At 42.2% G+C, this 26,169-nt stretch overlaps 1 protein-coding gene across 1 annotated transcript in view; it reads left to right on the top strand.

Annotated features, from left to right (window-relative positions):
• Positions 1–26,169, top strand: part of shank3a (SH3 and multiple ankyrin repeat domains 3a) — a 227,419-nt gene that overhangs the window by 143,658 nt on the left and 57,592 nt on the right. Inside the window, exons 14-15 of the mRNA XM_030053211.1 lie at positions 112–281; positions 19,092–19,273. Of these exons, the coding sequence (XP_029909071.1) occupies positions 112–281; positions 19,092–19,273 (352 nt within the window). The remainder of the gene's footprint in view (positions 1–111; positions 282–19,091; positions 19,274–26,169) is intronic.

Here is a 26,169-nt window from a genome sequence, read left to right as displayed (position 1 = left end):
TGAACAGAATGTAATTCCTTTGTAATTTTGGTTAGTGGCTTACATATAGGCGGTTGTGTTATGTGTACCTGTGTATGGCCCTCTCTAATCTCCTCTTCATTCCTGTGTCAGAGCCGTCATGGGGATGTCCCAGATAGCAGTCTCCAGAGTACAGGCAGCTCCAGGTCATCCCATTCCCGCTCCCCATCCCTACATCACATGCACGAGGAAGACAAGCCGGTCCCCAGAAGGTCCCAAAGCCATGGCTACCCCCACGGACATGGCCCTCGTGGAAGACTCAGGTCTGTTAGCTTTGATCTTACGTTAAAATTAGTTTTGTTTTATTTTGTTTTGTTTACTAGTTAGGAAATTGCTATGAAGTTTATGAAATATTTCTTCCTGCTCCCAACAACCCGTCTCCACACTAGTGGAGAAATCACAAATTTGGTGCAGAGGAACAGTGAGTGTGTTCATGTGTGCGGCTCTTCAGCTGCTTGAATACTTACAAATATGAGCAGCTGCTCAATTTAAATAAGCAGTCAGTGATTGACCTGCTGATTACATAAGTACTTCAATATTAAAACCAAATTTCAAGAAGCAGAAAGCTTCATGTGAGCTGTTTGAGTCATTTGGTTAGTCACCAGGCAATATGCTGCATCTCATTCCATCTGCCGCCGTCTGTTACTGGTAATAAACATGACATACAATTTATCAGTATAGCATCTTGTTTATTTATTCATAAGTCAATCCCAGGTACATATGAAACCATTTCCTGCCTAAACTGTACAGTACTTACAGCCTGCAGAGAAAAGGAAAACCTACTTAAATTATAAACTGGGAAATGGATCATAAAATATATCATGACAAATCAGTATTGGATTGGTTGTGGCAGATTTTCTTAAGTAAACACTGATCAGTATGAGCTGTGAGCAAAACTGTCTTTGGAACACCCCTAGTGTGGTCGGCGCTCCTGTCAGGGTCTGCGGGCAGCGAGCAGCGGCATGGTGTGTGTCTGGCAGGGACAACAGCCCTGTTTACGTAACAAGCCAGGCTGAAATACAGCCCTGCTTCTGCTGCGAGGACAGAGGGCACACGGCACACTCCAAAACGCTGCGTGTGTCTGTGCGAGTGTGAGTGTGTGCGTGCGCTTATGGTTGCACGCATGTAATGCTATGTGCACACGTCTGTGCGTGGGAGCCCGCACGGTTCAGAGAGAGACAGATGGAAAGGAGCTAATAATGATCACCATGGGGACCAATTGAACACAGCCAAGCTCAGTATGTGTGTGTGTGTGTGTGTGTGTGTGCGTGCACATACAAGAAATAGAGGTTGAGAGACACAGGATACATCCTGAAATTAGTGCTGTGAGTAATTTCATTGGACAGGCCACTCACTTCAAAACAGCTTGTCATTCGATTGATACATAAACCCGCAGTTGTAGTTACGCGGGTGTCTTGTTGGAACAAATGTCCTCCCTCGTACGCCATTAGATATAGTGCACAGTAAACAAGGGTCTAATCACATCATGGAGCAATAGATTGAAGTGGTTTACCGACACTTGGTTTGTTAAGCCTTTTATTATGATCATATGTCAGAGCAAGATTACCTACACACACGTATTGTGGTTCCCAGGTGCCACACACAGTATGTCTGTGTATGTGTGTGTGTGTGTGTGTGTGTGTGTGTGTGTGTGTGTGTGTATGAGGCAAAACAGTCTGATGTTTGACAGGGGAATTGCATTACAGACACAGCTCCCCTCTGCCTCTAATACTCTCCTGTCATTTCACTCCATCCATCAAAGACTCTCTCTCAGTCTGTCTCTCAACCTCTCATTCATACACATACACATACACACACACACACACACACACACACATTCTGGCACGCACAAACAAATACACACAGCAGCTATGTTTTTTTTTTTTTTTTTTTTTTTTTACAGCCAGAAAGCAATCACCTTTTTATTATATCATGTAGCATGCACATACATTGCAGAAATAAAACAACTCCTGCAGGATCAGTAGTGCCTTGATGTTTCTCAGCCTGATTTTGAATTGTAGTAAATAAATCAGGTTTTACCACAAGGGGAGTGAGTTTCAGTCCTGCAACCAAGAAATTCACTTTTTTCTCTCTGTGACTGAGCAAAGCGTTCCCATACCTTACCCCTTTTTTTTAAAAAATCTTTCTATAAAATAATGTGCCCCATACGATTAAAAAATTAACTCATCCCCTCACTACTATATCTGGCACCCTGTCAGCATTATTACCCCCAGACAGAGATATGCATCTTTAGCTCCGTCACTGTTCTCTTTGTATACCGGGTTGATTAGAAGGAGCCTGAAGGAAGAGAAAAGGGTAGAGCAGAAAGGGAAGGAGGCATGGCAGTTTGGTCTGTCCACTGTGTCCTGGCCTACATGGCCTTCTGTACTCTGGGAGCTGAGACCTTGCTCTTCAGTGTCCATTACCTTTACATCCTGTATTAAAGTGAGGTGAATGTATAAATAGCCCGCAACGAGCAGCTGGTCTCCATGGCATGAACTTACACCCGAGGGAGACCGATGCTGTCCTTGAATGACACAGCACAGACTTGTATTCTCTCTCTTGCTGTCTCTCTCTGAGTGTCACTGTCTCTCTCTCTCTTTCTCTCTCTGACCTTCTGTTTATGCCCATGATAACTCTAGGGGCATTGTGGGTACCAGGGGAGTGTGAAATTAGCTTGGCCGGTCAACAGCCCGCCTAACGGCAGACTCCAGCAAGTTCCTCTGGAACACGCCATCACTTCCTCCTCCGTGGAAGTAGGCAGTGCTGTCAGGAATCCAATAGCTTGGCCAGGGTTCAGCAGAAAGTTTGGATGGAGGCCTCAAGGGGGGGTATGAGTCAGTCAGGGTGGCATATTAGGATGAGACCAAGAAAGACTAATGCCGCTTTCACACCAATGACCTGTGTGTAACCCTTCCTTTGTCAGTTCAAACTGAGTCAGTCAACACGGGTTAATCCCTGGTCATGACAGTTCAGATACAACAAGGGTCACGACCCGACAACGATCATAGCTCACATACTGGAAATGGGCAGAGGGTTTGCATGTCATATTCAGTGGAATTTGCTAATTACATGATAATGTAAAGACATTTTTATATGAAATGGTTTGACACCCTATAACAGATGGAACAGGCGACAGATGTATCGTTTTGCAAGTTTATTTGGAAAAACAAGAAAAAGTTAAAAATAGAAAACGAATGGAAAATGTGCAAACATGGTGTTAGGTTTGCACGGTGCGCCACCCCTTCTTGGCCCAAAATAGCTCGTCTCTTCCCTTGATGGCAGCTGGTAGCTCGGAAGCTCCTCGTCGCTCCGGTACCTGGTGTGACACGTGATGGCGAGGTGCAGAGGACAAAGCTGTCATGCTCTTGGTCCTGTCGATTTATTTCTGTCAGCTGGGAGATGAGGGCACTATGTAACTCCCTGTCGTGCTCCAGAAATTTCCACTGTTTCTGCTCTGTGCACGACTGTGTGCCCCCATTTGCAACCAGTGAGATAATTTGTCCCACCCCGGTTGTCAGCAACCCGGGTGGTTTGCCATTCACATTGAAATCGACCCCGTTTGACCCCCTTTCAAACACAAAATCGACGGCTGTTCAACCCTGCTTGAGCCCTCGGTGTGAAAGGGGTACAGTTTAACAAGCACAGTGCACCGTGGCGGATTAAAGCATGAAAGTGGGGCTCCAACAACAGATACAGTTGATACAGTTGACACTGTGATCTGGCAACAATGCTGAGATGAGAAAAAGCCGCCACTGACATTGTATTAAACAAAGGTCCATGTGGTGTAAAAGATGGGCCGGGGTACTTGTCTTGATATAAATATTAATGGACAGTGTCTTGACATTGAATACATTAACACGCACACAAATACTTTGATTAGTGGCTATACTCTGTTCAAGGCAATAGTTCATTTACATGATCTGAATTAATAGGAGCACATCAAACTCCGGATTTACATGATTTTACATGACTTTTTTGAAAATGTCTCAGTTACTTGTTTTTTTTTTTCTAATATGCTTAGCTCCTTTAATTGGGTTGTGTGTCTGTGCTACTTTAATTTTGAATGATGTCTGTCTGAAGGTTTATACATGAGATTTTACCAAAACATTGCAACTCATTCACCAACTGTTCTTAAGAATAAAATTCTTCTTAAAACCCACTTACACAGTTTTCACAGATTCTGACTTTCACCAATAATTCTTAACTTGGATTTGCTCTTAGGTATGAACAGAACCTAAGCACATTGAAGAGCAAACTTACGCAGATTTGAGTACTGTCATGTTTGCGCAAAATAAGGGGTTGTTGCATTTTATTCAGTTATACAGTTGTATAATGTTATACAACTATAATTACAACAATATTCATAACAATTTAATATATTTTTTAAATTATTTTCATTATTTTACAAAGTATTATGGTCTTCAAAAGGTCTTTAATGAAACATTACACTAACACTTCAGTTCACATCAGTTATGTTCATTGGGAACCATGCAAGCCAGTCACATTTTTTCGGCCTCATATTTTCATCAGTTGCGCGACCTTCACCAGATATAGCGTAGCTGCACCCCATGCATCTTTTGTTTCTGTTCCCTTATATCCACTACTGATGCTACTAAAAATGACAGCTCATTTGGTGTTCACTCCCTGCAGCAGGGGCATTTACCTGTGCTAAGTAGGATCAGCTGGCACACCCTTTTAATTTGCAAGGACAGTGGGATTCATCATTATAAGAACACAGGGGCGAACAGTTCAGCAGTTTAAAAACACGACATGAGGTAGACTTCAGTCGACTTTTCTCAACACAGCATTCACACTCGGGCGTGGACCAAAACAACTGGTCTGAGGCCGCATGCTTGAGGCGGCTTCTTGGCTGCGTCCAAGCAAACGCTAGTACAGTCCAACTGCTGTGAGACTCACAGTGTGACCCATTTGCTGGAAGTGAACCAATCACGCTACATGTAACTATTACAGGTTATGATAGGAACACACTGCCTTGCCCTTGCCAGTCATATTTATATCTGATTGCAATACATCTTCTTTGGAAAGAGTGCATCAATTAATGACACAAATGACACAAAGCCTTAACAAACATTTGAGCATCATATTTCAAATGTGTTGTGGCAGGATCACCAAACGTAACTGTGACACCGGTTTTGGTTTTCGATTTTGTGTTGTTCATGCTCAGTTGACTTTTATGACTTTGCACATTTGCAAAAGATTTGTTTACATTTTCCATTGCTATGTTTCTGAGCAATGCATAAAAGACCTCTGTCTGCATTCCCAGCACTGCCCCACACACCCCTTAGCAAGTATTTTCTATTTTCTGCTTCAATTTGCGGTGTGAAACCAAATCCAACCAAATAGAAAACAAACCAAAAGTATGAATTTCACTCTGAGAAAATGACCCTTAATGTGCACACTGTGCCGACTATGACCTTGCTTTGTACCACTGGAATATTGTGGTAGTAAATATTAATCGACTCACTGATGCTCCCTCAGAAAAGCCCAACAACTCACATGAAACCCATGTTTATTCATATTCCACGCAGTTTGTTTTGATGTTCCCTGTGATGTATAATGTTTAAAAAAACAAGCAGAAAGATGTCCTGTTTCTCTCACCTTTCTCCTCCTTTCTTTGTTCACTTCTTGCTGTTCTCCTCCTCCTTTTTTCACCTCCTCTCCCTCCCTCTCTCTCTGCATTAGTCACACTAACGGCTGTTACAGTGTAGATTATCCATGGTGTCTTACCACAGCCAAAGGCCTGAGGTAGACAGGGAAGAGAGGAGGACAGGCGGAGCGAGGAGGGGCCTGAGAGTTGCGAGCTTCTCCTGGTTCACCTGTGGAGAATTCACATCAAAGAGAGACACGGCAGAGCGGTATTGATCGTTACACGTTATAATCCGTATCATCAGAGGGCGACGCTGATTGGCCAGCAGTGATTCGTTTGTCTTTTAATCCTCTCTCTTTGTTTAGAACGCTGATGCTGTCCACACTGGCCTGGACACACATACATATACCCACACACACACACACACACACACATCTTTGTATGTCTGTGCTTAGGAGGATCTTCCATTGGTTACATTCAGCACTTAAACTCCAAATCTTTACACCCGTCGCCATGTTGATTCTTAACTATTACTGTAACATAATCTTTATTCTATGTCTAGCCTCAAGTCGTAACCCTAAACGAGCCCCATTAGTTTGGACAGACGTCGGGCCCAGCAGGGTCCTGCCTTCCAGCAGGGTCTTACGGCTGGAGCGTGCCTCTTCGTTCGGAGAGTGTCATTCGGAGACGTTTTGTGGTGGTTTCCTTTTAGTAACAATAGCAAGTAGGACAAAACCAGCCACTCTTGTTTGATGCACTGGAGCCGTCAGAGCATCATCACACTGGGTAGCAGCGTTTCTTGCCTTTTTAAAACACCTTGGACCAAAAGATTGATTTTTTTTTTTTTTTACCACTTTTTTTTTTTTTTTACTTTTACAGAATTTGCAACACCTAAACCCTGACTGTATCCCACACTATATATCTACTAAGCTAACAGCTACATGCAATACTACTTGAGTAGGAGACCGTCCAGACCATCCGCACACACATACACACACACGCAGACACAGACACACAAATACACAAACACACTTCATATCCCTGGCCCTGTATTTCCGAAACACCTCATGATAACATAAAGATAAATAAGACAGACATTGTCAATATGGAGAGTTTCATTCCAAACTGAAATATCTACCGTTTGACAAATGTGTTTCCCGCTCTGATAACAGCCTGCATGAAAGCATAATGGTTACTATTGAATTATTATAGTAGCTCTCTGAAGACCTTTTCTGACATACTGTAATAGTAGGAATTTAGATGAACAATGTAAGGGTAAGCTGCCATTTATTTTAATCTCTTATTTTGCTCCTGGATTTGGTTTAGTAATAGAAGTAAGAACCTTGTATTGGTTCTGTCTCTTTACAAGTATTTTTCTTTCTTTCTGGTAAGTTATTTTTTTTCTTCTTTTTTTTAAAATTATTATTATTGTTTTGGCTGTGGTTCAGCCTGATGCAGTTGCCTCTTAATTTTGATTGTTCTATTTTTTTTCCTTTTCCCTTTTTGATGTCATTCTTGTAAGTAATAAGTATTCCTGTGGTAGTCTCATTGGTGTCTGTGGTCGGCTTTGGGAGCTGAGAAGTGAGGGTTCTGCTTTTTCATGTTGTGCTTTGGTTTCCGCCAGACGGGGCATAACATCATCATTCAACATTTTTTTTTTCCCCAAAATGAATAATAGTATCATGCATGGCATCATTTTGAAATATCAAACAATTCAAGTGTCAAATGATGTGATACATTATGAAAAAATAACACACAGACACCGAGTAAACGTTTAATATCATTGTAAGAGGAGCAAATTAAGCAAATGCTAAAGTAAATTATAGTTAAATAGTTGTTTTATTAGACCTTCCTCCCCTTTCGCAAATTGGGGGAGATTTTTAGAGCTATGATGATCACTCCAATTGACCTTCTGTGCTAATGTCCCATAATGGTTGAGTCTTTGCGAGGCATACGTTGTCTACGCAAATAGTTCTCGGTACACAACTCTAATATGTTCTGCCTGATGAGCAGCGTCTACACACTTCCCTCCTCGATGGCCATAAACACTCCCAGCCTGGGCAGGAACGAATGAGAGAGCGCATGATCGTCCGAGTGAAGCAAAGCAAGGAGAGACTGATGATCATGAGGATGCAAAAGTGTGATGCTGATTATGATTGTGTCTCACCTTAGAGAGTAGGGCTATTTGAGGAAAAGCCATTTACCTGAGAAGGCTGGGCAGTCATGTGAGAAAATGCTACAGTGAAGCTGCTTATAGCTTGATAGCATCTGTGGAAATGGCACTTAATGGCGGTTGCGATTGCATCCTCACAGTCCTATAGGAAGTTCACGGATTCTGACACCTAAACCGAGACAGCAAGACTCATTATGGAGCCCTTCAAATGTTAACCTGTCTTTAGTGGACTCATTGATTCTAATCAAGCAGCTAATAGCAGCCATGTCGACCTGGCTGTGAGACTCTTGATAACACCCACTTATCTGGAAGCATCTCAGGTTTGATCCATTCTCTGAAACAGTGATAACCAGGTGAAAGGCGAGTAGTAAAGTGTGATATTTAAAAGCGGACAAAAAAGATCCCCTGCTCGATTTTGCACTCGCAATAACTAAACCTCGTCTATATAATTTGTTCTTCATTGTTTAAAAAAAGAGAAATATTATTGTCTGTTGAGGCTTTTCAAACAGCAGGACTCACAAACAAAAACAAAAGGTCATCATTTTTATTTGTTTTTACCCTGTGTTATTTTTATGTTTGTTTGTTTTTTTTATATCTATTTATATTATTTTGGTTTGTTTGTTTTTTTGGAATGGGAAAGCCTAAAGGAATCATAATTGCATGCACACTTTGTTTGAATTAGTGTAATGGCCCAAACTGAAAAACTGCAGCATGTCCCCTGTTGAAACATTGTCACCCCACATTCAGCCTTTTTTGCTGTTTACATAGATTTGTACAATTAGATATTTTTCCCCCCTGTAAAATGCAGCCTACTGTTTGTTACACATGGATGTGACTGTGTGTGACAGCTCTACACATAACCATCCATCGCCCCGCCGCTACTGCTGACGCATTTTGGCTCACAAGCCTTCATCCATGTGTGTTTGGCTTCAATTTGCAGTAAAATTGACAGAAAAATATAAGATAGAGGTTGATCAGCCTGTTACCAGTATGGTATTAGATAAGCAGGAAGACTGATTGAGCTGAAATGTACAGACGTTTTTATATTTAATCTATTAGAGTAGTTGTTCAGCCAAAAATCTGAATTCAGCTCCTGATTTGTGCCCTCTGTGGCTGATCTCCTTGTGTACAAGACAAAAAAATGAGTATCAAGGCCACTGCATAAGCTGAATTAATGCTACCTTATCAAGGACGTGGCTGTATTGCATTGTGTTTTGTTTTGTTTTCTTATGTTTTTTGTTTTATTTGTATCCAGTGAATCTGCATGAATGTGTGTTAGAGAGATGGAATGGAGAAAGACATTAGTGGTACAATACTACATGCATTTTAAGGGAGATTATCTGTGACAAATTGAGCGCTGCTGCCAAGGAATGTGATTCATTTTCCTATAAAGACCCAACCTTAGACTATTGACTTATCGGTGCATTTGCTGGATATATTTTCCTTTCCTTTTATTGACAGTTGCCATCGTTACAGAGGCAGGGCTGGTGTCCTAGGAAACGATAGAGCCTTTGCAAGAAACTGCATCAGAACAGTGTGAATGTGTGTGTGTGTGTGTGTGTGTGTGTGTGTGTGTGTGCTTGTGTGTGCATGTAATGGATCCTGCATCTGTATCTCTTACAGGCCACTCTTAATGAGATGCACAGTGAGCCACAGTGAACAGTGCACCACAACTTTGCATTTAAAGACGATGAACTCTGTAGTCATCGCTAAATTCATGGAACAAGAGATCTAAACCTTGCAATAAATTGTTCTGTTTCTCATGCATTTAAGCCATGAACACCATACTAAAAAAAACACTATAGATTCTATTCTACAACCAGTCACATGAACTATCACAGAACGTCTTCATAAATATAAACCATGAAACAACATGTGTTTTCGCCTCGTAACACATGCAGTAATTAGTCTCATGACTCTTTTTAGCACAGAAGAAAAACATTGAGTCATGCTTTATATCAATCTACTTTTTTCAATTAAAGCTAAAGTCACTAAAACAAGGAGAATCCACAAGGATCTGCTTAGTGCTGCCATTTGTTCCAGTTTCATGCTCCCTGTTAAAAGCCTTCCAGTTGACTTTTAAAATACATCAGGGGTGGAAATAATGCAATAGTGAAATACAAAATATTATCCAAAGCAGCTCATTGGGGCTATACATCATAGCACTAATGGTTGTTATGATAATTGATTTTACAGAGATGGCCTTTAGCGCAGAAATCCTGCAGGGTTATTTTTACATGAAGAGTGGTTTAAGCTGCAAATAGTATATATTATATGCCAATACATCAAAATTATGCCAAATAATTGATAAAAATGACAATACATAAATAAAGTATAAATATTGCAAAACATATTGGAACATCAATACACATGTTAACAAACAAGACTTATGATCATCCATATCTTCTTGCGTCATATTTGTATCTGAAAAGCTAAAGTGCAGTTGCCAATTTAGCTTTTCTGTCAAACCGGGACTTCAAGTTGTGCTGCCATCAGGCCTCGTCCCCTGAAACACAAACAGGTCATTAAAGGAGAGAGCGGAGCAGAAACCAACCCCACCCCCTCCTTCTGTCTCTCACACACAGACACCGCCGTCGCCTCCATCAGCCTGACTGCAGAGGGCATTCGGGAGCTCGGGGTCAGGCTGTACACATATCATCGCAGCGTGTGTGCAGCATTAGTGCTGTGTGAGTGGAAGAGGCCAATTTAACTTGTACATAAATATTCCTGTGGAAGTCTCAGCGGTGTCTGAGGTTGGCTTTGGGAGCTGGGAAGTGAATGTTCCACTGTTGTGCCTTCGTTTCTGATAGACAGGACATAACAGCATCATTCAATTTTGTCGGACATAGACACAGAGTAAATTTTAATACCGTTGTAAGTGAGCATACTTAATTGAGCAAATAAGTATGTGATAGTTAAATAGTTATTTTATTTGACCCTCCCCCCCTTTTCCAAATTTCGGGAGATTTTAGGGCTATGACAATCACTCCAATTGACCTTCGGTGCTTGCCTCTATGTGTTGAATACGGTCTATCTTTCACAGGCACTTATTTTTGCTATTTGCCTTGTCATCTTGTCATGATTTTTACATTGTATGTCATTCATGCCCTCACATTACCTTCTCTAATCCCACCCCCCATGTCACTCCCCATACCCTCCCACCATCTCGCCCTCCTCGCTACCTCCCCCGCCCCCCCGCCCCCTGCTCTGTGTGCTGCTGATGTTCAGTCCTGGGCTCAAACATTAACATGCAGCAGCCATCCCGGCCCCTTGGTCCCCGCGGTAATTGGAAAGCCGTCAGCAAGCCGTTGTTTCGAAGGAGAGGGGGATAGGGAAAGAGAGGGTGGGTGAGATAGATAGAGAGAGAGCAAGAAATGGAATAGAGAGTTTTGGGGAGAGAAGGAGACAAACAAGGTTGAAAAGGAGGGAAGGGGTAGACCGATAGATTGAGAAGAGGGGGGGTGTAAGGGGAGGGCTAGGAGTGATGTGAGTGAAAGAATGAAGGCTATGAAGTGATTGATACATCATGCTAGGAAAGGGCTGGCGAGAGACTGAAGGAGAGGTTGAAAGGGAGATAGACAGGGAGGGAGGGGCTTAGAGATTTCCATTCCTGCACTGAAATGTTGCAGAGAATAGCATCAGGGAGAGTGCCTGTTCAGGACACAATCAAACCACTTTCTCTATTGATAGAAATTGCTGAAAATTACATCTTTACGGTCACCTTGATATGTATTTTTTTCGGCAGTTTATATGCGTTTATGCATTTGTGTCTGCCTGCCTTTCTGTCTTTGTCAGAGAAGAGGAGAGCCGTAGAGAGAGCTTTAAAAACGCAAGCAGCAACGATGTTTCACGCGTGGCAAAAGTAGTGATGAATGAAGACTAGGCGGAGCCTCTTCTGTATTAGAATTCACCAGTAGAGCAATAGAGAGAGAGAGAGAGAGAGAGAGAGAGAGAGAGAGAGAGAGAGAGAGAGAGAGAGGGAGAGAGAGAGAGAGGGAGGGAGGGAGAGAGAGAGAGGGAGAGAGAGAGAGATTTTTCAACACTCTTTATTGCAAAGATGTGTACTACCTTACATCTTTAAAAACACAGACAACAAAACATAGAAAATAAATAAATAAATAAAAAGGAGATAGAGGATTAACCTCTTACTCAAAACAGCTTGCAAAGACCAATCCATTATTGAGGACTGAGCACAGGGCTCCATTGTAGCACCAGACATTTTCAAAAGTATCAATATTGTTTAGGGACTTGTAAAAGTTAAAATCCATTTGTATTCTTGATTTTAACAGCCTTACAAAAACTACTACAGGATCATAATCACAATCATTTTCTATTTTGTTTTTCCTAGTAACATTGATAGACATTTTAGCATTGCCCAAAATGTAGTTGATTAGCTGCGCCTTTGACCTCATTTTCTTACAATACTTATAACCAAGAATAAACATTTTCCTTGAGAAAGATTCATTAAAACCCTGAAAAAGTTTATCTAAGAAATCAAAGAGGGCATTCAACCTCACACAAAACAAAAAAGTATGAAACACTGTTTCCCTCTGGAAACAAAATGGACAATCTTGTGTTACCTCAGGGTTCAAAATAGATATAAAAGAATTAGTTGCAACAATACCATGAAGCACTCTCCACTGTAAATCGCCCATTTTTTTAGTTAATGGCGGCTTGTACAATGCTCTCCATTCAGGTTTGACATTATTTTCCAGCTTTAAAACATTACGCCAAGGAGTATCGGTTCTTGAAGTCAACCACTTTTTGTTCAATACTTTGACACAGGTTTTATACATAGCTTTGCCACTTGTCTCATTCATACCAATAACAATATCAGAAGACAGTAAAAGTGCTCCTTCAGCCTCTTCTATTTTAGGAAACAAACGTAAACTTGGAAACAAATCACTACAAACTGGCCTCAGCCCATTCTTATAATATTTCAATAAAGTATGTTCCTCTGATGTTAAGGCAGATCTCAAATAATCTAGAATCTGCCTCATCACTCTCACAGATCTCATCCCAATTTGATTTGTTATAAATTCCACATTTTTCAAATCAGTTCCACATATTTTCACAACATGACCCAAGGTTATTATTTTTGTTTGACAAAATCGATCATTAAGACCAGCAGCACAATAGGCTATGTCTAATCTTGCACCACGGATGATAGGTTCACTCAGAAGCCAATGTAAAGAAGGAGTCCTGTGCATTCTTTGAACTTTAAATAAGCTCCACACTTTAAAAAGTCCTCTGTAGAAAACAGGCAGTCCGTTTGTGTTTAACTTAGTGGGATCCAGTAAAAACAGAGTTTTATCCAGTCCTAAATTTCCAAGAGTTTGCAAGATTTCACAAGCAACTCCTCTCCAAGTCAGGCTCTCAGGTCCAGCAAGGAAACGTTGGATGAACTGAAGACGAAAGGCTGCCCCTCTGCTAGGCAAATGAACAATTCCTTGTCCACCCTCATCTTTAGGAAGATACAATACACTCTGTTGAATCCAGTGCAAATGATCCCAAAAGAAATCAACTAAAAGTGCTTGAATTTTGGACAACAAATTGGGTGGTGGATCCAAACAAATTAATCTATGCCACAAAAAAGAAGCAACCAAATTATTTATGATTAAACATCGCCCTCTATAAGATAGCTGTGGCATTAACCACTTCCACTTATTGAGACGCCCTTTTATTTTTTCAACAGCTCCATCCCAATTCTTCTGCACTGTAGTACTGTCACCTAGAAAGACACCAAGGTATCTAAATCCCCCTCTTTTCCAGTAAAGACCATCTGGTAGTCTTGGTGGTGTATCTAACCAGTCACCCACTAAGATAGCTTCACTCTTATTCCAGTTGATCTTAGCAGAGGATAATAGCCCAAACTCCTTAGTAATATTATTCAAAGCATCTATATCATTCTGGCCATCTAGCATGATCACCAAATCATCAGCATATGCTGACAGCTTTAATACAATGTTATTAGTTGCTAAAGAAACACCAGAGATTTTAGCTCTCAATGTATTTAACAATGGTTCAATTGATAAAGCATACAACATTCCTGACAAGGAACAGCCTTGCCGTATACCTCTATTGACTTTGAAAGGAGCACATAAGCCGCCATTAATCTTAAGTAAACTTTCAATGTCGCTGTACATAAGCTTTATCATTTTAATAAAACCAGAATTAAAGCCAAATTCTTCCAGAACTTTCCATAAATAGTGGTGTTCTACTCGATCAAAAGCCTTCTCTTGATCTAAGAAGAGAAGTCCTAACTTTTTCTTCAATTTATTACAAACTTCCAAAGTGTCACGAACTAGAAAAATATTATCAAAAATAGATCTCCCTGGCACACAGTATGTTTGGTCCATATGAATAATTTGCTCCATGACTTTAGCCAATCTAGCAGCAAGAGTTTTGGAAAAGATCCGGCTGTCAATGCACAAGAGGGACAAGGGGCGCCATTGCTTTAAGTCAGTCAGGTCGCCCTTCTTGGGCACCAGGGTCAAGACAGCTCTGCGGCAACTCTGAGGAAGTTTTCCTCCAGCCACACTGGCATTCAACATTTTCAGTAAATCTTGCCCTATTACTGACCAAAACGCCTTATAGAACTCTGCTGGCAAGCCATCTATGCCAGGCGTTCGCCCATTTTCCATCCCCATAACAGCAGCGTGCAACTCCTCCAGAGTCAGAGCTTTATCTAGCTCATCAGCCGAATCTTTTGAAATCTTTGGCAAATCATTGAAGAACACACATTCCAAATCTCTTCTTTCTTTATATTCACTTGTAAACAAATTTCTATAAAAATCTGTAGCAAGTTTTTTGATATCAGAGGGTTCACTGAGAAGAACCCCTGACTGCGACTTCAAAGCATTAATGTGTCTTCTTTGCCCATTCTTTTGTTCCAATCCAAAGAAAAATTTGGATGGAGCATCCATTTCTGAGACATTTTTAAATCGAGACCGGACCAAAGCACCCTGTGCCTTTTTTTCCAGTAGATCATTAAGTGCAATTTGTTTCAGTTTGATTTTTTCAAAATACTGTTTATCATTTGTGGTGTCAGCCAAATTTTGAAGATGCATAATTTCTTTTTCCAATTCTTTTTGTGATATGGTTAAGTCTCTTGTGACATTGAAGGTATACTGTTGACACAGTTGCTTAATTTTTATTTTCCCAACATCCCACCATTGTTGTATGGATGAGAAAGAGTCTTTTTCCAATCTAAAGTTATGCCAAAAAAAGGAAAATATTTCCTTGAAATGACTATCTTCTAGCAGTGAAGTATTAAAATGCCAGAAAGCACTCTGAGGCTTCACTGAACATAAGGAAAAAGTACATAAAACCATAAAGTGATCTGAAAAACCTACTGGGATGATTGAACAACTCCTACAAATATTCACATGATGTTTTGAAGTATAAAACCTGTCAAGTCTGGCTAAAGACAGAGAGTTATCATAGGAGTGAGCCCAAGTATACTGCCTTTGATCTTTATGGAAAATTCGCCAAACATCACAGAGATCATAAGTGGTTGTTAACTCAATTAGCCTTCTCCTAGATGGCATGTGAGGTTCAATATGATTTCTATCCATATCATGGTCAGTACAATTAAAATCACCTCCAATAAGAAGAAAATCATTTATGTCACAATTCCTTAAAACATTCCCCAATATATTCAAAAAAATCATTCGATCAATAGCTGCTGTTGGTGCATAAACACAAATAAGCACATACCATTTATCTTCAAATTGTGCTTTAATTTTAAGGAGTCTACCGTTAACAATTTCCTCTACTTGACATGACACAGGATTACAGCTAGGTGAAAAAAGTATGGCAACACCACCACTATTTGTAGTATTGTGGCTTAAAAAAACCTGTCCTTTAAATTCCTTTACCCAATCAGCAGAGTTTACAGCATCACTGTGTGTTTCTTGTAGAAAAAGGATGTCTATATTTTTCTGTCTCATAGTTACAAAAAGTTCAGCTCTTTTAAAGCTTTGTCTTGCCCCATTCACATTTAGAGAAGCAACATGAATGTCAGGCATAAGAAGTAGGGAAAAAAGAGCAAACAATATAAGCAAAGTCATCACAGAGCAAGGGGTTTAAGCTTTTCCAACATTACCAGCGTTTAATTTGGTTAAGAACTTTTTGAGACGATACCACTCTTGTTCAGTAAATTGACCTTCTTTTTTGTACAACTTCGTTTTCTCAATGAATTGTTCAACATCAGGGAAATATTCATCTATACGGACATGATGAGAATGTTTGGTGTTAACCAGAAACGTTTTAATAATTTCAACAGAGTATGTTTGTTTTGAATAGCCGCTCTGACGCAAGCTGTAAGATACGCTACAGTCAGAGGAGTAATCACTTTCATTGTCGGCATCAGTTTTATCCTGATCGGTGTTTTCTGCCGTTTTGGCTGTCTTAGTGTCAGCCTTTTTTTTTGCTGCCCTGGTGTCGACTTTGTTCACCTTTCTCTTGCTGACTTTGGTTTTGTTGGCTTTGTTTGGCTGTTTAAAGAGAGATTCATCTACATCCATCAAGGTATTTCCATCATCAACACTTTCACCAAAAATACGGTCAATATCAGGTCCCACGTCACTGTTACTTTGCATATCTTGCGAGCTGTCATTCATGTCTGTATCAACTGACGCATCATCTCCAGCTTCGGGAGAGCGGTGGTTATCATCATTCTCATTTAACAGTATCACATTGTTTTCTTTCTGAGCAGCACTACCCTCAGCAGTGCTCAGGGCGTCTTTTTCTCCCTCTGACTGATTAACATCAGTAGCATTTGCATTATCTTCCGCATTTTTGTTTGTTTCAGCAACAGTTGGGTTGTTTGCGTTTTGCGCAGTGGATCCATGTATTTTATCAATGGCAAGAGGTTTGTTTGTGTTAATCGCAACCGATTTGATCATTTGGTCAGTAGATGAACTGTGTGTGCTATTCGCAGCCAAATCAGGTGTTCGCTCAGGCACAGAAGATATTTGTGTGCCGCCCGCAGCCAAATCATCAATTTCATCAGGTGGGACAGGGAGGGTTGCGTTTCCCGCAGCTGGCTCAGATGTTGTGGGAGGGTCTGGCTGCCTCTCAGGACACGCTCTCAGTAAATGCCCGACTTTCCCACAAGCAAAACATTTCATTGATTTGGTAGTGACATAAATAGCATAGTTAAAGTTGTCAAGCTTCACGTTCAAAGTCATGTCAATTTCGGGTTGATTCAGAATCATGTAGACGGAGCGCCTAAAAGAAACAACGTGTTTCAGTAGCGGAGAAGTAGTTGTGATGGAAATTTTCTTTATCTGTGAGACCAATTTGCCATGTCTTGAAAGACAATCAGTGAGAACATCATCTGGGATAAACGGAGGGACATTAGACAGAATAACCTTCTTGGCTGGTGTTGAAAGTGGCAGAACAGAGAAATATTCCCCATCAATAGTCACTCCACTCTCAATCATATCATGGGCCATACGCTCTGTTTTAAGAAACAATACAACCGCACTATTCATGCGTGATGCAGAGACAATATTCTCATGGCCAACTAATTCTCCAACAGCTAAACTGCATTTCTCAACACTGGCTCTCGTAGGCACTTTAACAGCATGTTGCCGCGTGAGTAACTTAAAATCCATACCTGAGCCAGTCATGTTTCCACAGCGTGGAAACAGACGCCCAGATAAATCACAGCAAGCAAATCACTACAACACACAAAAAAACCCCAAGAACAACCAAACAAATACCTTAGGTGTAAAACAGCATAAAGCTAGAAAAATATTAGAAAATAGAGGGGAAAAAGAGCACAATCAAACTTGGCACAGCGGCCTAGTTTCCACTCACTCAGAAGCACTCTGGCTCCGTCCACTCACTCCGCACATGCGCTCAGAGAGAGAGAGAGAGAGAGAGAGAGAGAGAGAGGGAGGGAGGGAGAGAGAGAGAGAGAGAGAGAGAGAAGATGCAATGCGAAGAAATGTTGAGTGGAGTAAGAGGGTTAGAGGGAAGCAAGAGAGCGAGTGGCAGAGAGAGACTGGGAAAGAGAGAGAGAGAGAGAGAGAGGGAGGGAGAGAGAGAGAGAGAGAGAGAGAGAGGGAGAGAGAGAGAGAGGAAGGTGATTCAAGGCAAAGGGAAGGAGGGAGGAGCAACAATTAAACCAAATGGGCTGGAGCTTTTTGCCCCCCTGCGCACAAACACACACTCACTTGCACGCACACACACACACACACACACACACACACGCACACACACACACACACATACACATACTCTCACAGCCTGCCTCGGGGAGCCATGGTCCATGCACGCTCGCAGGCAGACAGGCAGGAGGAGATCAATCGTGCTGTGGGACTGGTGTGTGTATGTGCGTGTCAGCGGTGTGTGTTAGCGACATGCTGGTGGTGGCGTATGCCATGGTAGCGGAGGTGCAATGTTAGTGGGAGCGGAGGGGGCTGTCTGTGTATGTGCTTGTGTGCACGGGTAGAATGCACATAGAGGGCTTGTGGTGTGTGAGTGCGAGCGAGCCGTCAAAGGGGAGGGGAGCCACGGAGCGCAGCAGCAGCAGCAGCAGCAACAGCAGCAGCGGTAGCAGCATCGCCAGAGTGTGTGTGAGTGTGTGTGAGGGAGCATGTGTGTGTGAGAGGTGGAGGGGAGAGGAGAGGCAGACGCGGCGGGACTCCCAGGAGAAGGAGCCGGAGTCGGGGAGCAGACCCAGCCTCTCTCCTCCACAGCAGGAGAAGCGGGACCCGAGGACGTGGCAGGATCTGTAGCCCAGCCTGGAGCAGCTGGCGCTGGGGACACACGGGGGATCTGTGTCCCTCTCTGGAGGGGGCTTCACCTGGAGCCCCAACTCAGGATATGTTTGACTCAGGGGGGCTTCCAGACGGATCTGACAGACACACAGAGAAAAAGGAAGCAGTGCTGTTCCTCTCACCACTAACCGTTAAACATTTCTGCCTCTACCTCAGTTAGGACGCGGGGGAGTGGAGTGGGATAGAGGAAAGAGGGGGCAAGGGAGCAAGAGGGAGATTGTGTGTACTGTAAAGGAAGGAAGAGAGGGAAAACGAGGAGGAGGGGAGAGAGGGGTTGGGAGGAGTGTGTTCTCCTCTCATGACTCTCCCATGGAACACTGACTGTTGACTGTTGATCGGCCAACACTGGCACTTGCTTTTCAAAAGCCTCCCTGGTCACCGTCACAACCAGGGGGTCTCACCAGTTTGCTGTCCCATCGATGACCATGTCGGTGACTACAGGCTTCAGTTACCAGCTCCCTGGCATCACCACGGTAACCTATGTGTTTGTTTACAGCCCCGGCTCAGTGCAACGAGACCCAAGCCCCCCTCATCACACCCCTCCAGCCCTGACAGGCCCCCGCGGGCCCAAACGGAAACTCTACAGTGCTGTCCCGGGACGTACCTTCATTGTGGTCAAGCCCTACACGCCACAGGGGGAGGGAGAGATCCAGCTGAACCGCGGAGAGAGGGTCAAAGGTAGGTTGTCTCATTATTACACATGTTACTACACCTTTTAGATCCTCACTTGACCTGTTGTCAAATAACGTGTCGCCTCCATTGTGTATCGTAACCTTTAATGAGCCATTCAGTCTGTACAATCTACTCATGTTGTGTCTAGTGTTCAACACCATGTCAGTCAGTCCAGTATCATCCCCGCAGTTATTCTCTTGTGATGTTTAGGAATTTCTGTGACCACTGCTACATGTGGCTTGCATGACTGTCTCAGATTTGGTTTGGTTGTAGGACACAAGAGGTTTTCCAATGTTGAAATACTTGTTTGATTCAAAGCGCACTAGGGTTTTACTACAATTTATTCTAATGAAGAGACAGCGGGAGAGTTATGCCACTTCACAACTCAGGAAGTCCTTTCAGTGTCATTTTGAGTTTGACGTGGTGAAATATGCTTTGCTTTGCTGCGTTATTCATTTATTTGCTTTCTCTCATCATTTTGTATATGTGCTGTATTCTAGCTTACACAGTGGTACGGTGGCTTCGCTTTCATGTGTTTGTGTGTGTGTGTGCTCTTGTTTCCATCCATGCTCCACTCCAGACTATGACTGTAATGACGTAGAAGGTAAACACCATGATATTCTTCTCACCCTGTCTCTCTCCCATACACCTCAATGTTTCAACCTGTCAGAATGAGCTCTCGACCCTGTTTGAATACATTTGGAGATAAATGTGCAAGCTTCCTCCTCCTCAATGTAGTCATGCATATGTAAAAATGTTGGATAGGCATAAGCCGAAGGGGTTGGGCTTATGGGCGCGCCCGTCCAATCTCCATACATATCTGTGATTACTTCAAGGAGAGGGCATGCAAATTCAAACAGGTAACCTGTGCTTTTGGTTGTTGGTATTCATACACACACCGTGTCCTTCCTCTCTGAGAGTGCTTCCACCTCAAAATGTACAACAGCTTATCTCCCTCCTCTTATCACCTGTCCACAGACACCCAGCTCCACACTGACCCTGCACCCCTACATCCTGCCATCACCATGGATCAAACTCATATTAGCCTAATGGAAACAGCTCCCTCTTGTCCTCTGAAAGGCCAAATGTTCCTTTCAGATCTACAGAAGGATAGGAAGGAGAGGTTGTGGGTCAATTTGGAAGTTTACTCACATGTACACACACAGACATACACTCTCTCCTCCTTCTCACTCACAAGCACATGGCGCACAAACATGAATCTTCTTCACCCATTACTAAGGTCCTTTCTCCCTCTGGCTGGATGCATATTGAAGTATTCCCACCCTGCCTGAAAATGCCCCATTCCCCTTCACCCCAAACCCCATTTCCACTTCTCTGATCGCCTCAACCTTGATGAGTGAACCTCTTCCTGTGCGCCTCTCCTTTCCAATGTGTTTTTATAAGACCACTTGTCATTTGCACTGGGATTACTCAAACGGTTAACACAGATAGATCATGGTCATGTTTATGATGAACAAAAACCAGATGTCCCAGCGTCGTCTGAAAACGTGATGATTTGGACTGAAACGCTCTGACGAATGTGATGACTCAACAGCACGTATGCTCGGATTTACTACACAGGTCAGCCGTCAGTATTTTCCGGTTCAGCGTTTGATTTCTGTAGGTTTAGCCCCGTTCTCTAACCTTACTACTAATGTGAGCACACGCCGTTTTACTGTTCTTTCATGTTGCCCATGCAGGAAACAAGCTTTCAGTTGTATGGCTGCCAGCATCATGCCCCAGCCAACTAAACCATCTGGCTCTGTTATGCAACACTGACCATCATGACCGTAACTGTGTTGCATTCAGTTTCAGTATGCTGCTGTAGTCCCGGGATATAAGCTGACAAATACATCACTGGCGTCAACTGGTTATTGAATATTTGAAACAACTGAAAGCCTGAGCAGCAGTTATGGTTTCAGATAAAAGGCTTGTTTTAGTAACCAGATTTTATCCCGTGTGTTTTATGTACTGTGAAGCAGCAGGGAATGTCCAGCCCTCCCGGTGCACAGAGACAAAGCTTGAGAAGCCACTTCCTTTAGGGATGGATGACCCTTGGTTTGATACATAATGCATTTCATCTAATCTGCATTCATAAATGGATGAGTTGCTAATAGTAATAGGGCTCATTTGCACTGGAGGACAAGGGAGGTAAGACAAGTAGAGGAGAGGGAAATAGGAGGAATTCTTCAACTTTTCCCGCCTAATCCCTCTGATTAAGGTGCCTAACAGATAATAATAATAATAACAATAAAAATAATAATAATAAAAAAACATCATTTGCCCCAAGTCTTGTTTTGCACTTGTGTATGTGTGTGTGTGTGTGTGTGTGTGTGTGTGTGTGTGTGTGTGTGTGTGTGTGTGTGTGTGTGTGTGTGTGTGTGCATTTGCCTCTGTGAATGCACATGTATGTAAACTAAACAATGATCAGTGTTTCTGTCCTCAAGCCAACTCTGGAACTCGGATTACAAACATTTTGATTATTCAGTTTGATATTTAGCTTTTTCATGTGGGTGTGCGTTCACACACACACACACACACGCGCGCACACACACACACACACACACACACACACACACACACACACAAGCATATACACTTCTCCATCACTCATCTCATCTCCTTGTTAATGTTCTGACACCCCTCTTAATCACCAGCCACAACAGAGGAGCAACTTTATGATGAGATCAGACTGGGTAAATCAGCAAAGCTTACTAATTAGTATGTGTATCTGTGTCTGTGCGTTGCTTACATGTGTCTGTGTATTAGCAAAAACTGTGTGTTAGCTTTCTTTTTAGTTTGACAGATTAGTGGCCTGGCAATCCATGGAGTGTTGTATGCTGCACAGGGAAAGATACTGTATGTCACACTCAGGAGTTTAACGAAGACCATTGATTTTGTTCCTAATAGTTCTCAGCAGTAGGTTGTAGCAAGCTCCTCTATAAACTCCAAGACACTATTGACAACTTCAGAAATACAAAATGTAATACTCTTATGTTTTTTCTGCTTTTCGTAGAGAATGTCTGTCTGGACTTCGGAGGTAAATAGAGTTTAGCAGCAGTTGTAGCATTTGGTATGATGCAGAAACCACAGCTGAAGCTACTGACTGTATCATTTCCCTTAACCCTGTAAAGCCATTTGTATCATATATGATACACGTTATCAAATAACACATTCCATTTTCAGTTTAATCAATACTTGACCAAAATACTGTACAACAGAAAAATCGTATGTAATAACATATATTTTGAAAAATCTTTTTTTTTTTTTGTTTTTGTTTTTGTTATAGGACTAAATAAAGGGTTCAATTAAAAAAAATGGAATTTTCTGCCAGTTCTTTCTTAGTTCAGGCTTTATAGGGTTAACTAGGAGTAGACTTAGAACATTTATTTTGAGAGATAAGCCTTGATATTTATCTCCGCCAGGTGTAGACTGTAGGGGATCATGTGTTTGTTCCTGTGTGTGTGTGTGTGTGTGTGTGTGTGTGTGTCTGTCCACAGCTAATCTCGGAAACTACTGGGTCGGTCAGCCTAAAATGTTATGTATATAGTTATGCCTGTATGAGCCTCTCGTGGTTGAAGCATTACAAAATCTTTTGTTTTTGCTGCTTCCGCTCTCACTTCATTCACTTTCAAGGTCGCTTGACCACTGCTGCTCTCTTCTTCTCTCTTTCTCTCTCTCTCTCTCTCAGTTTTCATACATCTGACTCTTTTACGCCACTCCCTCATTTCATTCACTGTCTAGCTCACTCGTTTTATTTATTGTGGCCATGTTCACATCAATCACGGGTGAAAAAAATCCAGGACATGCTGTGGTTTTTTGGGAGCAAGTTTACACACTTGCACCAAGGAAGTCAGCAGATCACCGAGCAGACACACGGGAGAAAAACACGATGAAAAGTGTTAGAGTGGGGTTAAAATAGGTTACATAGCCTGATGCTGTGTAAGTAAAACAGCCATCACTGTTTCATATGTCATTGGACCAATTTGCCTAATTTCTGCAGGTCTTGCGTGTGTGTGTGTGTGTGTGTGTGTGTGTGAGAGAGAGACCCTATAGTCCAGAAAAAGGGAGCTACCCCTGGCGGAGATCTGCACTCTACTGAGTGCATTCTTGTTTGAATATTCATTAGTTTATTGCCAGACATTTATCACATGATGAGAGAAGAAGTTTCAAAACATTTCTGTTCAGATTTACTCTTTTGTCTCGCTGTCATAGACATGATTTTTCAGTGAAACCTAGTGGACAATGTCTACTGTCACTGAAGAATGTTTTCAAAGTTCACACTCCATTTAGGTAAACTGAAAGTAAACATTGAAACATTTTTCCCTCAGTGTGACAAATGAGACACTTGATAAAATACTTCTGTAACCTCTGTAGTTTATACTGTAGCTGTGATGTGTGAGATACCGTAGAATAGTCACTTTATGAGAAAAAACTTACACCTTACATTTAATAACATTATGTGATTTCATTACATTTTGTCTCAAACACCATGTATCAATTCATGTGATGCCTCATAGCTGACACCCCATGTGATGATGAGGATGATGGGGATGATGATGATATTTACGATGACGTTGGTGATGAAAAAGGTAAAATATATATTTTTTTTCTTTTTAATTTAAAAGATGGGTGAGACAGTGGTTTAAACAGTAATTGCTTGAGGACACAGACAAGCAATATGTTTCTTTCTGCTTTTATATCATTATGTGTAAGTGATCTAGACGTTGACGATGTGTGGATGTTGAAGGCTCCTTTTCAGTAGCAGGTGTTAATTTGCGGTGTGAACAGAATAAACAAAAAGTTAGGGAAGATCCTTACGGTCCTCAGCCATGCAACATGACACTCTCTCTTCCCTCTAACGTGCACAGACTAGCCCTCATAGACAGACACACATCACCACCTTATACAACGGTACCTGGGTTTTCAGAAGACGCTTGGTCATGTTCGCTAAAACCAATGCTAAAATCCTCAAGAACTCACATTTCTCCTCCATTATGAGGCAAAACTCCCAGCTGTCAGTCAGTGATAGTCCATTGGCTCTTGCTCTGCTGTGTGAGATCAATGTCTCCAGACAGCCTTCGTCTAGACTCACAGCCAGCCTCTGCCATTTAGCAGGGTTGTCCACATCCAACTCTTCAGCCAGACTCTAACCCCAGGTAATGACATCTGTTTGTCCCCTCCTCACTGTCTGGATGCAACTGGATCATAAAACTAGTTCAAGAAGTCTGCACAGTCTGGTACTGTAGTCTGTGTGTGTGTGTGTGTGTGTGTGTGTGTGCATACCAGATCAATAGTTTTGGAAATAGACAGTCAAAGAAAGAAGCAGTTGTAATATTGCCAGATTCTGTGGTCTGTTTGTGTTTGTGTGTGCATGCAGGTGTCTGTCTGTGCTCATGGCTGTGTGTGTGTGTGTGTGTGTGTGTGTGTTTGATGATCCCTTTGGTACACTCCATTAACAGGCCCCCAGGGTCCATTCCCCACCCTCTTGCATCTCCCCTCTCCCCTCCATTCCCCTCTTCACCCCTGTGTTTGTTTCTACTCTTTCCCTCTCATCGATGTAATCTGATTTCATCATCCGGATGGACATCCCTTGAAAGGCCACTTACTGTCACCATGGTAACAGGGACACATACCACCGTAACCCGGTCACTCTCACACGCATGCACACAAACACACACACACACACACACACAGATGCACAAACGTATACACACTTGGATGAGCATGAACAGTTGTGGGTATCAACGTGTGCTGCTGCCCCCTCCACCCCCTTCACTCAGCAGCATTAAGTGCACGTTTAGGACATTCTTCTCCCCAACAAGGTGACACATTTAAGAGCATGCTTTCTTAACAGTGTATTACATCCCAAACACGCGCACGCTCACACACACACACACACACACACACACACACACATACACACACGCCACATGCACCTTCTCCAAACGCCATTATAAATCTTGCAGACAGCCATGAAAATGAAACCAGCGCAAATAACGTTGAGATTAGACATTCACAAACATGATTAATGGGCTTTGGCCGCACCCAGTGTGTGCAGAATATTAACACTGCTATGGGCAGTGGAGGATACCTGGACCAGCTACACATACACACACACACACAAACACACACATGCAGGCACGCACACACACTAGGTTTTAATGGATTACTCCTGGTCTAGCTTCATACTGGCTCAGAAAGCCGCTATTACTGTTGTTATGATCTCTGGAACATACGGTGGCTCAGCCATTAAAAAGCACTGGCACACTGAACACCTGCCATAGAACTGCAGAAGCTTACCACTGAACCCACTGTATGAGGGGTACACCTCTTTTTCATCTTTTATTAATTCTCTCCAACAATAGCTGTACATTGACATGCCTGTGTGGTTTGAACAAGAGCCAGTGTATTGCACAAATGAAACATTGAAAAATCGTGTTGTCAGACCACATAACGCTAGCTAACTATTGCAAAGACTAAAATACATATGCATCTGTCTGTTACCAAGCAACAAGTGCTTAGTGCATTACAGCACTGGCGTGTTTTTTTTTTTTTTTTAAGTCAGAAATAAAAATGTCAAATCACATCATAGCTTTGGTGAATTTCAGACCATTCCTTTTGATTCAGAGAAACAATATGCTGCTAACGATATACTTGTTTTCTTTTTATTTTTTTTGCTCTTTGAATCTCAAAAAGTTTTAACTGTCCATTCTTTTGCTATGTGATACTTGCACAAAAGAGGCGGATGAGAGTCTGTCTGCTAAGTGTTGAATTTAGACTGAGTGTCATTGTTAGTTTCCCATAGCGAGCACAGGGTAAATTAATTAGGCTGCCTTTCTGACTGGTAGCAGCATGAAGTGTGTGTGTGTGTGTGTGTGTGTGTGTGTGTGTGTGTGTGT

Source organism: Myripristis murdjan, chromosome 6 (genome assembly GCF_902150065.1).
Source record: "Myripristis murdjan chromosome 6, fMyrMur1.1, whole genome shotgun sequence".
NCBI classification, from domain to species: Eukaryota; Metazoa; Chordata; class Actinopteri; order Holocentriformes; family Holocentridae; genus Myripristis; species Myripristis murdjan.
The sequence above is the reverse complement of the archived record's forward strand: the minus strand, read 5'-3'. Positions and strand labels throughout refer to the sequence as shown.